Source organism: Rhinopithecus roxellana, chromosome 11 (genome assembly GCF_007565055.1).
Source record: "Rhinopithecus roxellana isolate Shanxi Qingling chromosome 11, ASM756505v1, whole genome shotgun sequence".
Lineage (NCBI taxonomy): Eukaryota > Metazoa > Chordata > Mammalia > Primates > Cercopithecidae > Rhinopithecus > Rhinopithecus roxellana.
Genome location: NC_044559.1, coordinates 12,304,697 through 12,320,374, shown reverse-complemented (window position 1 = coordinate 12,320,374; position 15,678 = coordinate 12,304,697). Strand labels below are relative to the sequence as shown.

General features: G+C 44.0%; 1 protein-coding gene across 1 annotated transcript; it reads right to left on the bottom strand.

Annotated features, from left to right (window-relative positions):
- Window positions 1-1,223: 1,223 nt before the first annotated feature.
- Window positions 1,224-4,855, bottom strand: LOC104662271 (mannose-binding protein A-like). Its single transcript, XM_010363280.1, is given in 4 exon segments — window positions 1,224-1,588; window positions 2,720-2,803; window positions 4,104-4,220; window positions 4,630-4,855. Coding segments are annotated over 4 exon segments (792 nt in total).
- Between the last annotated feature and the right edge of the window lie 10,823 nt (window positions 4,856-15,678).

Here is a 15,678-nt window from a genome sequence, read left to right as displayed (position 1 = left end):
GAGAGAGGGGGACGTCAATCCAAGGTTCACATCTTATACAAAAATTAACTCAAAATGGATGATAGACTTGAATTAAAATGTAAAACTATAAAATTTTAGAAAAAAATAGAAGAAATGTTTGCAATCTTGGACCAGGCAAAAAGTCCATATACTTGACACCAAAACACAATATATTAAAAGAAGATTGATAAACTGGACTTCACCAAAATGGAAAATTTTGCTCAGTGAAAGACCCTGTTAAGAGTATGAAGAGACAAGCTACAGACTGGAAGAAAATATTTACAGATCACATATCCAATGAAGGACTCGTATCTAGTATGTATAATGAACCCTCAAAACTTAACAGTCAAAAAACAAACAATCTAATTAGAAAATGGGCAAAAAATCAGTTTTAATTTGTGAAGTATAACATAGTATAAAAATTTTGAGGCCGGGCGCGGTGGCTCAAGCCTGTAATCCCAGCACTTTGGGAGGCCAAGACGGGCAGATCACGAGGTCAGGAGATCGAGACCATCCTGGCTAACACGGTGAAACCCCGTCTCTACTAAAAAATACAAAAAACTAGCCGGGCGAGGTGGCGGGCACCTGTAGTCCCAGCTACTCAGGAGGCTGAGGCAGGAGAATGGCGTAAACCCGGGAGGCGGAGCTTGCAATGAGCTGAGATCCAGCCACTGCACTCCAGCCTGGGTGACAGAGCGAGACTCTGTCTCAAAAAAAAAAAAAAAAAAAAAAAAAAAAAAAAAAAAAAATTTTTTGAATAGATCTTATGTGCAGCCATTGCATTGTTAGTATTTTATAATATTGTGTGGTTTTGGTTCTTGGTGCTGTCTTAATCCCCTCAGGCTGCCATAACAAAATACTGCAAACTGAAGGGCTTATAAACAACAGAAATGTATTTCTTACAGCTCTGGAGGCTGGAAAGTCCGAGAGCAAAACACCAACAGATGTGATGTCTTGTGAGGGTCTGCTGTCTGGTTCATAGGTGGCACCTTCTGGCTGTCCTCTTAGGGTGTAAGGGGGCTAACCAGCACTCTGAAGTCTCTTCTGGGGTACTAAGGACACTAATCCCAATCATTAGCCTCTGCTCTCGTGGCCTAATTACCTCCCCAAATCCCCATCTCCTAATACTGTCACCTTGAGAGTTAGGATTTCAACATATTAATTTGGAGGGACAGCAGAGATTTCAGCTGGGAGCCAAGGAGGGGGCTGAGGAATGTGCCTCTTCAGGTGGGAAACTCACAGATGGCCAGGAAGCAGGACGTGCATGAGATGTCATTCCAGAGCCTCTCCTTCAGGAGAATCACATAGTCCTCCCCTGAGCCATGGTCGTGTGGCTCATCCTTCTTCCAGTTGCTGTAGGTCAGTCTCCCGTCCATCACGTACATGAACTGGCCTTTGGTGGCCTCATCTGTGATGCCCAGGAAAGCACTGTCTTTGGTCACGTCCTGGATGGCCTTATTCTCCTCGGCATTCTTGTGGGCAGCCACTGTGGCCTGGAGCCCAGCACATAGATTCTTCACTTTGGAGAAAGGCATCCCCTCACCATTGGTCACGAAGAGCTTCTTCCCAGACATTTTCCAGAAAGAAAGGAAGGAGGGAGGGAAGGAAGGAAGGAAGGAAGGAAGGAAGGAAGGAAGGAAGGAAGGAAGGAAGGAAGGAAGGAAGGAAGGAAGGAAGGAAGGAAGGAGAGGGAGAGAGAGAGAGAGAAAGAAAGAAGGAAGGAAGGAAAGAAGGAAGGAAGGAAGGAAGGAAGGAAGGAAGGAAGGAAGGAAGGAAGGAAGGAAGGAAGGAGAGGGAGAGAGAGAGAGAAAGAAAGAAGGAAGGAAGGAAAGAAGGAAGGAAGGAAGGAAGGAAGGAAGGAGAGGGAGAGAGAGAGAGAAAGAAAGAAGGAAGGAAGGAAGGAAAGAAGGAAGGAAGGAAGGAAGGAAGGAAGGAAGGAAGGAAGGAAGGAGAGGGAGAGAGAGAGAGAAAGAAAGAAGGAAGGAAGGAAGGAAGGAAGGAAGGAAGGAAGGAAGGAAGGAAGGAAGGAAGGAAGGAAGGAAGGAAGGAAGGAAGGAAGATCACAGAGGGTGAGTGACGCTGGCTGGGTTTGGAGCCCAGTCCAGGACAGTAGGCAAGTAGTCTGAGTTCTCTGGGAAGTCAGACCTCTGAAAAATCATCCTATGCCCAGTAGCTCAGTCCAGAGCCTGGTCAGGAAGCAGACCTCAGCTGCAGAGCCTGGGAAGGGGCATCCAGACCCCTGCAGACAGCCCAGACTCCCCTGGGATATCCCACCTTGAAAAAGCATCTGCTAAAACCTGCCTTGGCACAGGTGCACATAGGGAGACAGTCTTGGGCCCCACTGGAGGCTTGGGCACCAGGATAAGCAAGAGGCAGGGACAGACATCAGAGCACAGTAGATAACAAGGAAGGAGCACAGACTTCGGAGAGGACAGACCTCCATCCAAACCCTCCCCTGCCACTTCCCGGCTGTGTGACCTGAAATGAGTCACCAACACTTCCTGCACCTCGGTTTCCTTACCTGTCAATGAAGCAAGTTCAACAACCACAGCTGAGTTTGCCGAGAGGATTGAATGGAACCATCTTATGGGAAAATGCCACCCAGCACAGGCCCTGGTGTAGGACAAGTGTTCATGAGTTAGTTCCCCTCCCACCTCCTGCAAACCTAGAGTGTGCTGAAGAAAAGAGTGAGAGCCAAGAACACATCATGGGCAGAGAGAAAGCTCACGCTTCTTCATGTGGTCCAGTTCTGATCTCAGGCTCTGTAGCTGTCTCTCTAAGTTGGCCAGCTTAGCCTCAGTAACTGCAAAGCAACAGGGAGAAGGTATTTATGGAGAAGACCTTAAGTTGGAGAGTGGAGCATTTTGAATAAAAACAAAGTGGCTTACTAAGAAAAACGCTTATTCCAGAAAAATAAGAAAGCAAAAGAAATAAAAGGGGAAAAATGACTACATTCCTGCTTTCCAGCTATACCTCTGCATCCCTTCACAACCTGGAACTTCAGGCCTGGACCTCTGTCTCCACATACAGCTTACATATTGTCATATTGTAAGAATTCATAAGAAAATACTCAACTCATTACTCTTCTTTCTGAAAACTTTTCTTTTCTTTTCTTTTCTTTTTTTTGAGGCGGAGTCCTGCTCTGTCGCCCAGGCTGGAGTGCAGTGGCTCAATCTCGGCTCAATGCAACCTCCGCCTCTCGGGTTCATGCCATTCTCCTGCCTCAGCCTCCCGAGTAGCTGGGACTATAGGCACCCGCCACTACGCCTGGCTAATTTTTTGTATTTTTAGTAGAGACGGGATTTCACCATGTTAGTCAGGATGGTTTCAATCTTCTGACCTCTTGATCCGCCCACCTCGGCCTCCCAGAGTGCTGGGACTACAGGCATGAGCCACCGCACCCGGCCTAATTTTTTGTATTTTCAGTAGAGACGGGGTTTCACTGTGTTAGCCAGGGTGGTCTCAATCTCCTGACCTCATGATCCACCCGCCTCGGCCTCCCAAAGTGTTGGGATTACAGGCGTGAGCCACTGCGTCTGGCCTGAAAACTTTTCTTTGTCATTCATTTTCATTTCTCATTCCAGATACACTTTTTAATATGTTTATTGTTTTGACAGGCTGGTAGGCAAATATGAATAAGTAGGTTGTCATTGTTCTTTGTTCATACTGAATTTGCTCTATTTTTCTCTGAACTAAGTTGTTGTGATGTTCCCCGTCACCCAGGGGTCCTAAGAGGCAGAACGTTTTCATGCCACTCTTGTGACAATGGACATAAACCCAACCCTTAAAGGGCCTATTTCCTCCCTGGCACCCCGGAGGTGCGCACTGGACTGTTTCCACTGAAGAAAAGCCAGGGCCCATCTGCTAAGGGGCCTGACGAGGGAATGGCCCTACATGGCTTGAACGTCTGCATCTGGGCACCTATGGGAGTCCCCTCAGGCCCCAAGTAAAGCTGAGAGGGCTGGCGGCGCTGGGCCAGGAAGCAGAATCGAGCATCTTCCCATGAGGCAGCAGGAGAAGCAAGAGAAGGGGACCTTCCAGCGGCCCTCCAGCTCCCCAGGACCTGGGACCCCCAGGCCACCATGCTGAGGTATGCCCCTTACCTGAATTGTCCCCATGATCTCCTTTTTGGCCCCTTGGTCCTGGAATTCCAGGAGCCCCTGTGTTTCCTGGGGGCCCCAACTTCCCAGGAGGGCCCTGCAAACCTCTGAATCCTTGATCTGTTGCAAGACAAAGGGACCCAGTGGCTGTCATTCATTTTTTTTCCCAAAAATCTCAATACTCCATTCATGTTCACCCCCGGAACAGCCAGCGAGCTAACGGTGACCCAAAGAAAAAAGACCCCTGACTCCTGCATCCCAGGGGAGGGCCTGCACCAAGGCCAGTTCCCTAACCAGGCGCGACAACCCTCTGTAGGGACAACCACACATCCCTAATTCCTGTGTGAAAATATGGGATCCCGGAGAGTCAGCAAGCAGCTTTGTTTTGGAGACAATGGCATTTTACAGGGATTGTTCTGAGTGTAGCTTGGGTCCTGATGAAACGGGAGCCTCCCCAAGTCTGTGCTCGAACCCTCATGTGGAGGAAATGCCTGCTGGAGGTGGAGATTCAGAAAGACACAGGTCGGACCTGGATCTCACTTTTCCCTATTGGGTCCTTCTCACCCATCTCTGCCTGTGATGCCATTGGGTCTCCAGCACAGTGCTAGGCAGCTCTCTACATTTGTGCCCTCACCCCATCCTGCACTGCTCCCTCCCAGGCATCTGTCTCCACAGCTAAGCACCTCTGAGCCTCCAGAGTCACAGGTTCTCGGGGTATCTTTCTCCAAATATTTATTTCCAGAAAAAGCATGCATAGATCTTCCACCAGACAAACACATGCACACACACGCACACACACACACACACACACACACACGGACACACGGACACACACACATGCATGACCACAATTGACTACTTCCATTTATGTTTCGTTCATTGCAGGGCCAGAGTGGAGAGACTAAAAATCCCCAGCACTGAGTCACCTCCTTCACATCTTCTTGTTTAGAACCTTTGTCAAATGTCTTGCTTGGACATCTCACCAGGCCAGGCACAAGGAGAAGAGGTATTTGCAGATGACTTCAATCCACAACTGAATGTGGGCATTGGCACCTGCTGCTCCCTCTGCCTGGACATTTCCCTGCATCTCTGCCTGCTTATTTGTTGTCACTCAGCTTTCAGCTTAAATATTATCTCTGGAGAAAGGTCTTTGCTAACCCTGTAATTTTAAGTAGTCACTCAGTTGTAATTCTCTGTTCTAATTTTCTGCCAATTATAGCTTCCACGTGGGACTGTTTTGTTTATTTGGTTGCATATCGATTGATCACCCACCCCACTCCTGTAGAACAAGAAGCTCATGAGAACAGGAGTCTTGTTCCCCAGCTGTTGTTTCTCCACCAAGAAGAGTGCCTGGAAACAGAGTAATGCTCAATAAACATTTATGGAATAAATGAATCCTCCAGCAGCGTGTCCTCAAATCAGCCCTCTTCTCTCTGGCTGGAGCTACCATCTGTGCCCCTTTTACCAGTGACCTCACTTTTCTATTCTCAGTTCACATCTCTGTCCCCAGGGTGCAAACCAGGGCTAGGCACACAGGAGGATTGGGCGCGAGGGAGAGGAGAGAGGCAGAGACCTCGAGCAGACACCAGATCATCTGTGCTTGTCCAGGCCTGAGTTTCCAGAAGTGTCCAGTTCTTGTCACCAGAGCCTAGTCAAGCTGCCCAGATCCCGGATGTGAGCTTTGATGCTTGCCTTCCTCCAAACTCACACCCATTCTTTGAAACATTTCATGTCACCAAACAGCTTGAGAGGTTTGTTTTTCCCAGGTGGTGAGTGGGGTGGGTCACTTCCCTGTGACTCTGCCTTGTGATGGGAGTTTTGGCTTCTCAAGGGTCCTCACCCTTGTGTACTCATGTCATCAGGTCCTGTCCAGCGGCCCTCTGGTTCCCATTCAGGGGGCCTTCCAGGCATCAAGAGGTGCTTCCATGGTAAATAAGATCCCTCTCAAGGCTGTGTCTCCTGATGCCATTGACACAATGTTGAAGGGCCCATAGGCCCAGAGGACAAAGGACTTTCAATTCGCTTAGCAAATAGGCAGATCTCCCAGGAAGGTGGGAATGTGAAACTGACAGATTTGCATTGAGCCAGGATCCTAACTGTGCTGCAGACTTAGAGAAAGGGTGGTTTTGAGTGGGGAGAGGGTAAGCAGGAGGTAAATATACCTAGGAGCAAAGGAACCTCAGAAAGCCTGGATTCTGGAGGGGACGAGTTTCTCCCCCAAGGATGTGTACCCCTAAGTCTGTCTTCTCATAGACTCGGAGATGAATTTATGTTGTTCTTATGACTATTACTGAATTTTGCTATTTATGCCAAGATGAAAAATTGTGTTTCCAGTGTCTCAGCATGGCATGATCTCCCGCACTGTGGAGACTTAAATGCAGTGGAGACACCACAGCCCAGGCACCTCAGTGGTGTCTCAGATGGAGGCCAGGCAGATTTGAGTTCATCATGGGACAATTATCAAATACAGTAGGGGACAAGCAGAGTGAGAGCTGATAGAAATGACAAGCCTCAGAAATAGCCCTCCAAGGAGTGTGGACCCTACATGGCAGATAAATTAATATGCACTTCAAAAGAGGGTAATAATGAAGGAATAAATGAAAATTATATAATTAAATTAATAAACGAATTAAAAATAACTATAGTGCTAATAAAATAAAACACTGGTTCTTTGTCAGAGACATAAACTTAGCAATTATGGCTGTAGTAGTTTTAAAGTTGTTTCCTCCTTGTTGTAAAATTACATCTCAGGTCCTTTGCCAAAGGGCTTCACAAAGGCTCCCACTAGAGTGTGAGGAGTAAACACTCCAGCCCCTTTGTTGTTTGGTGTGGCCGTGTGACTCTGAGCTGAGACGAAGGGAGTAGCAGCTTAACGAGCGCTTACAGGTCTGCTATGGCCTTTGTGTGTCTTTCCCAATCATGGGAAGTATGCATCCCTGGAAAGTGATATGGAACAGTCACGAACTCACCTGAAAGTCTGTCCAGCTGACTGCTGCTGAGTCCAGGCCCACTCAGCTGAAATCAGCCAAAGCTCAACAAAGTGGAAGATCCAGAGCAGGAAATAAACCGTTTACCCTTGAGAGGGAAATTTACTGTTGTGTTAGCTGACTGATACAATATCAATGATTGCTAGAAAAGGTATAAGGAATTAACAAACCAGCCCAGGCGCAGTGGCTCACGCCTGTAATCCCAGCACTTTGGGAGGCCAAGGCAGGCGGATCGCCTGAGGTCAGGAGTTCAAGACCAGCCTGGCAAACATGGTAAAACTCCATCTCTACTAAAAATACAAAAATTAACTGGACGTGGTGGTGCCTGCCTGTAATCCCAGCTACTTGGGAGGCTGAGGCAGGAGAATCGCTTGAATCCGGAAGGCAGAGGTTGCAGTGAGCTGAGTACGTGCTGCTGCACTCCAGCCTGGACTACAAAGTGAGACTCCATCTCAAACAAACAAACAAACAAACAACAACAAACAAATCAGGAAGAAAAGGGATTATTATACTAGTACAGATGGTGCTGACATTATAAAATCACACTATGTGCAGTTAATTTTATAGCAACACACTGGAAAATTAGGTAAAATATATAATATTTTAAGAAAGTTTAGAATTATTTAAGTTGGCCCAAGAATGACTGATATATTATGGTAATTGATATATGACTAATCATAAAATATAGAAATGGAAGTCAAAAATTAACAACCATCCCTCCATCAACAAAATGGTTTTAAGGTGAGTTGTATAAAATCTTCAGAGAAGAGACTACTCTCGTAGAGAAATGGTTTATATCTAAAAAACTACTTAGCTGAGATGATTAGCTGAACATGTAATTCAGAATGGATAAGGATTGAACAAAAGAAGGAAACTTTCAGAAAATCTAATTTATAAGCAGAGAGGCAAAAATACAGTTTAAAAAATAACTATTAGGCCGGGCGCGGTGGCTCAAGCCTGTAATCCCAGCACTTGGGAGGCCGAGATGGGCGGATCACGAGGTCAGGAGATCGAGACCATCCTGGCTAACATGGTGAAACCCCGTCTCTACTAAAAAAAAAATACAAAAAACTAGCCGGGCGAGGTGGCGGGCGCTTGTAGTCCCAGCTACTCGGGAGGCTGAGGCAGGAGAATGGCGTAAACCCGGGAGGCGGAGCTTGCAGTGAGCTGAGATCCGGCCACTGCACTCCAGCCTGGGCGACAGAGCGAGACTCCATCTCAAAAAAAAAAAAAAAAAAAAAACTATTAAAGTCCAGCCCTGTATTCATGGTTAATAGCAGTCTCTGGAATCTGACTTCCTACATTCATTAGCCCATGAACTAGCTGCATAATATTTGGAAAATCACTGGAACCTCTATATCCCTTGACATTCTTATTTGTAAATAAGGGAAAATAACAGCACCTATAAAATAGGGTTAATAAGTTTAACTAGTATAGTGCCTACCCCATAGGATGTGTGATGAGCATATATAGCATCAGACCAAGTAGGGTATATCCAAGGAATGCAAGGATGGCTCAACATCAAAAAGTAAATCAATGCAAATCACTAGTTTAATAAAGAGCAGGTTTTATTAAGAGCCTAATTCAGATCTGTGCAATCTTGAAGCCTAAAGCCTGTTCCCAAAACTAATACCTGGTCTGAAAATTCTTCATACATTTTTTTCCCAGACTCCTGTAATGCAAACTTTCTAGGGTTGATTTCAAACACAGTCCAAATAAATGACACTGTCCTCCAGTTTTGTCATTTCCCCACTCAGGCCATAGAGTGGTAGCTCAGCTTGAAGCTGTTGCTTCTTGAAGTGAAGGGTGGGCAGTGGCCTACTGTCTTATTTCTTTGCATGTGCAGAGGGTAGAGAGAATGCTGTTGGTGGCAATGGTGGGCAATACCTGCGCACAGGAGGAACCACATGTCAGCAGGTACACTACTGCCTCTCAGCCCACACTGACTGTTTGTGTGACTGATTACAAATGACAGCTCCTTTCAGCAGCTGGTTCTTCAGGAAAGAGACTCTATAATTGCCTCTAGCTACATGTCCCTTACCCTCACCTTTGCACCAGTACACATTTCAGTCCATAATGTCTTGTTGCTGGGGTCCCTGAGTTTCAGGAAGCAACTTGCTCATGAGTAGGGTGTGAACCCCAGGCAGCTTCTGTGATACTGGCATTCACATAGCCCCCTAGGAAACTCAATCCACGGTGTTGCAATCCACATTGCCCCAAAACACTCCTGCTCACAGCTTTGTCCTTCCTCTTCTTCTCCCCATGCTCCATAAAATCAGTCCATCTGCTGGTTCCAAATGTCAGAATTTTACAAGAGGAAATGATTCCCCATCCCTGCCTTACATGACTTAATTAGAGATGTTGAGGTAACCTGAGCATCCCTACTCACAAAGATTAGGAGGGGCTTAAGACAGTCACTTCCCGTACCCCAAAAGTAGAGGACAGGAAGGGATGATTTCCACTGTGAGAGCACAAATGTCACCCAAGGTGGGTCAGCAACCTTCAATTCTCTCCAGGCCTCCTTTTATTGACAAGGGAATGGGGATTATTAAACCACTTCTGCTGAACAGCCCACTCCTTGCAGGGCCTATGGTGGAGTCCCTGGGGCATTTCTCCAAACTTAAATAATGAAGCACTTAGAGCCTCTTATGCTCAGTGGCATCCTCTGGATGCCAGTACTACTTGCTTGACACTCTTGCCTTGATGTTAACAGACTAAAGAAAATGCTGAAAATTCATCTGATAAAGTGCAGCACACTTTCATAATGAAAACAATCTTAGCTAACTAGAAAAAAAGAGGAAACTTTTTTACCTTAACACAAGGTATTTACTAGACACTTAAAACGGCAACATTTTCAATGGTGACATATTGAAAGTGTTCCTGTTACATAATCAGGGCCAACTTCACATTATACACAAAGAGTCCATTTTCATTGTGTCTCTTCAAAAGCTATAGAGGTTTCTGTCCCCTATATAAAGATAAGAATTGAGACATTAAAATATAAATGTCATATAGGAACAGGAAAAATTTCCATCACTTGTAAATACAAACAGTATTTATGAAATATAACAGAATCGAAGATGGCCAAATAGGAATAGCTCCAGTGTGCGGCTCCCAGCAAGATTGATGCAGAAGACAGGTGACTTCTGCATTTTCAACTGAGGTAACTGGTTCATTTCACTAGGACTGGTTGGACAGTGGGTACAGCCCACAGAGGGCAAACTGAAGCAGGGTGAGGCATCGCTTCACCCACGAAGCACAAGGGGTTGGGGGATTTCCCTTTCCTAGCCAAGGGAAGCCGTGACAGACTGTATCTGGAGAAACGGTACACTCCTGACCAAATACTGCACTATTCCCACTGTCTTAGCAATCGGTAGACCAGGAGATATCCTCCCATACCTGGGTCGGCAGGTCCCATGCCCACGGAGCTTTGCTCACTGCTAGCGCAGCAGTCTGAGATGGACTGGCAATGCTGCAGCTGGATGGGGGGGGGGTGTCTGCCATTACTGAGGCTTGAGCAGCTCACAGTGTAAAGAAAGAGGCCTGGAAGCACAAACTGGGCAGAGCCCACTGCAGCTCATCAAGGCCTACTGCCTCTATAGATTCCACCTCTTGGGGCAGGGCATAGTAGAACAAAAGGCAACAGGCAGCTTCTGCAGACTTAAATGTCCCTGTCTAACAGCTCTGAAGAGAGCAGTGGTTTTCTCAGCATGGTGTTTGAGCTCCGTGAACAGACAGACTGCCTCCTCAAGTGGGTCCCTGACCCCCATTTAGCCTGGCTGGGAAACACCTCCCAGGGGGGGCCGACAGACACCTCAAACAGGTGGTGCCCCGCTGGGATGAAGCTTCCAGAGGAAGGATCAGGTAGCAATACTTGCCATTCTGTAGCCTCCTCTGGTGATACCCAGGCAAACAGGGTCTGGAGCGAACCTCCGGCAAACTCCAACAGACCTGCAGCTGAGGGGTCTGCCTGTTAGAAGGAAAACTAACAAACAGAAAGGAATAGCATCAACATCAACAAAAAGGACACCCACACCAAAACCCCATCTGTAGGTCACATCAAAGATCAAAGATAGATAAAACCACAAAGATGGGGAGACACCAGAGTAGAAAAGCCGAAAATTCCGAAAAAAAGAGTGCCTCTTCTCCTTCAAAGGATCACAGCTCCTCGCCAGCAAGGGAACAAAACTGGATGGAGAATGAGTTTAATGAGAGAGTTTAATGAGAGAGAGTTTAATGAGAGAGTTTAATGAGTTAATGACAGAAGTAGGCTTCAGAAGGTTGGTAATAACAAATTTGTCCAAGCTAAAGGAGCATGTTCTAACCCATTGCAAGGAAGCTAAAAACCTTGAAAAAAGGTTAGATAAATGGCTAACTAGAATAAAAAGTGTACAGAAGACCTTAAATGACCTGATGGAGCTGAAAGCCATGGCACGAGAACTTCTGACGCATCACAAGTTTCAATAGCCGATTTGATCAAGTCAAAGAAAGGATATCAGTGATTGAAGATCAAATTAATGAAATAAAATGAGAAGACAAAACTAGAGAAAAACAGAGTGAAAAGAAATGAATAAAGCCTCCAAGAAATATGGGACTATGTGAAAAGACCAAATATACATTTGATTAGTGTACTGGAAAGTGACAAGAAGAATGGAGCCAAGTTAGAAAACACTCTTCAGGATGTTATCTGAGAGAACTTCCCTAACCTAGCAAGGCAGGCCAATACTCAAATTCAGGAAATACAGAGAACACCACAAAGATACTCCTCGAGAAGAGCAACCCCAAGACACATAATTGTCAGATTCACCAAGGTTGAAATGAAGGAAAAAATGTTAAGGGCAGCCAGAGAGAAAGGTCGGGTTACCCACAAAAGGAAGCCCATCAGACTAATAGCAGATCGCTCAGTAGAAACCCGACAAGCCAGAAGAGAGTAGGGGCCAATATTCTACATTCTTAAAGAAAAGAATTTTCAACCCAGAATCTCATATGCAGCCAAACTAAGCTTCATAAGTGAAGGAGAAATAAAATCCTTTACAGACAAGCAAATACTGAGAGATTTTGTCACCACCAGGCCTGCCTTATAAGAGCTTCTGAAGGCAGCACTAAGCATGGAAAAGAACAACTGGTACCAGCCACTACAAAAACATGCCAAATGGTAAAGACCATTCATGCTATGAAGAAACTGCATCAATTAATGGGCAAAATAACCAGCTGACATCATAATGACAGGATCAAATTCAAACATAACAATATTAACCTTAAATGCAAATGTGCTAAATGCCCCAATTAAAAGACACAGACTGGCAAAATGGATAAAGAGTCAAAACTCATCAGTGTGCTATATTCAGGAGACCCATAAAAGATGGAGGAAGATCTACCAAGCAAATGGAAAGGAAAAAAAAACACAGGGGTTGTAATCCTAGTCTCTGATAAAACAGACTTTAAACCAATAACAATCAAAAGAGACAAAGAAGGCCACTACATAATGGTAAAGGAATCAATTCACCAAGAAGATATACTATACTAAATATATATGCACCAAATACAGGAGCATACAGATTTATAAAGCAATTCCTTAAAGACCTACAAAGAGACTTAGACTCCCACACACTAATAATGGGAGACTTAAACACCCCACTGTCAATATTAGACAAATCAATAAGACAGAAGGTTAACAAGGATATCCAGGATTTGAACTCAGCTCTGGACCAAGCAGACCCAATAGACATCTACAGAACTCTCCACCCCAAATCAATAGAATATACATTCTTCTCAGCACCACATCACACATATTCTAAAATTGATCACATAAATGGTAGTAAAACACTCCTCAGCAGATGTAAAAGAACAGAAATCACAACAAACTGTCTCTCAGACCACAATGCAATCAAATTAGAACTCAGGATTAATAAACTCACTCAAAACCACAGAACTACATGAAAAACTGAACAACTTGCTCCTGAATGACTACTGGGTAAATAACGAAATGAAGGCAGAAATAAAGATGTTCTTTGAAACCAATGAGAATAAAGACACAATGAACCAGAATCTCTGGGACACATTTAAAGCAGTGTGTGGAGGGAAATTTATAGCACTAAATGCCCACAAGAGAAAGCAGGAAAGATCTAAAATTGACACCCTAGCATCACAATTAAAAGAACCAGAGAAGCAAAAGCAAACAAATTTAAAAGCTAGCAGAAGGCAAGAAATAACTAAGATCAGAGCAGAACTGAAGGCGATAGAGACACAAAATAAACCCTTCAAAAAATCAATGAATCCAGGAGCTGGTTTTTGAAAAGATCAACAAAATAGGTAGACCACTAGCAAGACAGTTAAAGAAGAAAAGAGAGAAGAATCAAATAGATGCAATAAAAAATGATAAAAGGGATATCACCACCAGTCCCACAGAAATACAAACTACCATTAGAGAATACTGTAAACACCTCTATGCAAATAAACCAGAAAATCTAGAAGAAATGGATAAATTCCTGGACACATACACCCTTCCCAAGACTAAACCAGGAAGAAGTTGAACCCCTGAATAGACCAATAACAGGCTCTGAAATTGAGGCAATAATTAATAGCCTACCAACCAAAAAAAGTCCAGGGCCAGAGAGATTCACAGCCGAATTCTACCAGAGGTACAAAGAGGAGCCGGTACCATTGCTTCCGAAACTATTTCTATCAATAGGAAAAGGGAATCCTCTCTAACTCATTTTATGAGGTTAGCATCATCCTGATACCAAAGCCTGGTAGAGACACACACAAAAAAAGAGAATTTTGGGCCAATATCCTGATGAAGATTGATGTGAAAATCCTCGATGAACATTGATGTGAAATCCTCCATAAAATGCTGGCAAACCGAATCCAGCAGCACATAAAAAAGCTTATCCATCATGATTAAGTGGGCTTCATCCCTGGGATGCAAGGCTGGTGCAACATACGCAAATCAATAAACATAATCCATCACATAAACAGAACCAATGACAAAAATTATATGATTATTGCAATAGATTCAGAAAAAGCCTTCAAGAAAATTCAACAGCCCTTCATGCTAAAAACTCTCATTAAACTAGGTATAGATGGAATGTATCTCAAAATAATAAGAGCTGTTTATGACAAACTTATAGCCAATATCATACTGAATGGGCAAAAACTGGAAGCTTTCCCTTTGAAAACTGGCACAAGACAAGCATGCCTTCTCTCACCACTCCCATTCAACATAGTGTTGGAAGTTCTGGCTAGGGCAATCAGGCAAGAGGAAGAAATAAAAGATATTCAATTAGGAAAAGAGGAAGTCAAATTGTCTCTGTTTGCAGATGACATGATTGCATATTTAGAAAACCCCATCGTCTCAGCCCAAAATCTCCCTAAGTTGATAAGCAACTTCAGCAAAATCTCAGGATACGAAATCAATGTGCAAAACTCACAAGCTTTCCTATACATCAATAACAGACAAACAGAGAGCCAAATCATGAGTGAATTCCCATTCACAATTACTACAAAGAGAATAAAATACCTAGGAATTCAACTTACAAGGGATGTGAATGACCTCTTCAAGGAGAACTACAAACCATGGCTCAATGAAATAAAAAAGGACACAAACAAATGGAAGAACATTCCATGCTCGTGGATAGGAAGAATTAATATCATGAAAATGGCCACACTGCCCAAAGTAATTTATAGATTCAATGCTATCCCCATCAAGCTACCACTGACTTTCTTCACAGAATTGGAAAAAACTACTTTAAGTTCATATGGAACCAAAAAAGAGCCTGCATTGCCAAGACAATCCTAAGCAAAAAGAACAAAGCTGGAGGCATCATGCTACCTGACTTCAAACTATACTACAAGGCTACAGTAACCAAAACAGCATGGTATTGGTACAAAACTGAGATATCGACAAATGGAACAGAACAACAACCTCAGAAATAACACCACACATCTACAACCGTCTCTTTGACAAACCTGACAAAAACAAGCAATGGAGAGAGGATTCCCTATTTAATAAATGGTGCTGGGAAAACTGGCTAGCCATATGTAGAAAGCTGAAACTGGATCCCTTCCTTACACCATATACAAAAATTAACTCAAGATGGATTAAAGGCTTAATGTAAGATTTAACACTATAACAACCCCAGAAGAAATCCTAGGCAATACCATTCAGGACATAGGCGTGGACAAAGACTTCATGACTAAAACACCAAAAGCAATGGCAACAAAAACCAAAATAGACAAATGGAATCTAATTAAACTAAAAATCTTCTGCATGGCAAAAGAAACTATCATCAGAGCAAGCAGGCAACGTACAGAATGGGAGAAAATTTTTGCAATCTACCCATCTGACAAAGGGCTGGTATCCAGAATCAACAAAGAACTTAAACAAGTTTACAAGAAAAAAAAAAAAAATCAAACAACCCCATCAAAAAGTGGGCAAAGGATATGAACAGATGCTTTTCAAAAGAAGACATTTATGCAGTCAACAGACATATGAAAAAATGCTCATTATCACTGGTCATCAGAGAAATGCAAGTCAAAACCACAATGAGATACCATCTCACACCAGTTAGAATGGCGATCATTAAAAAATC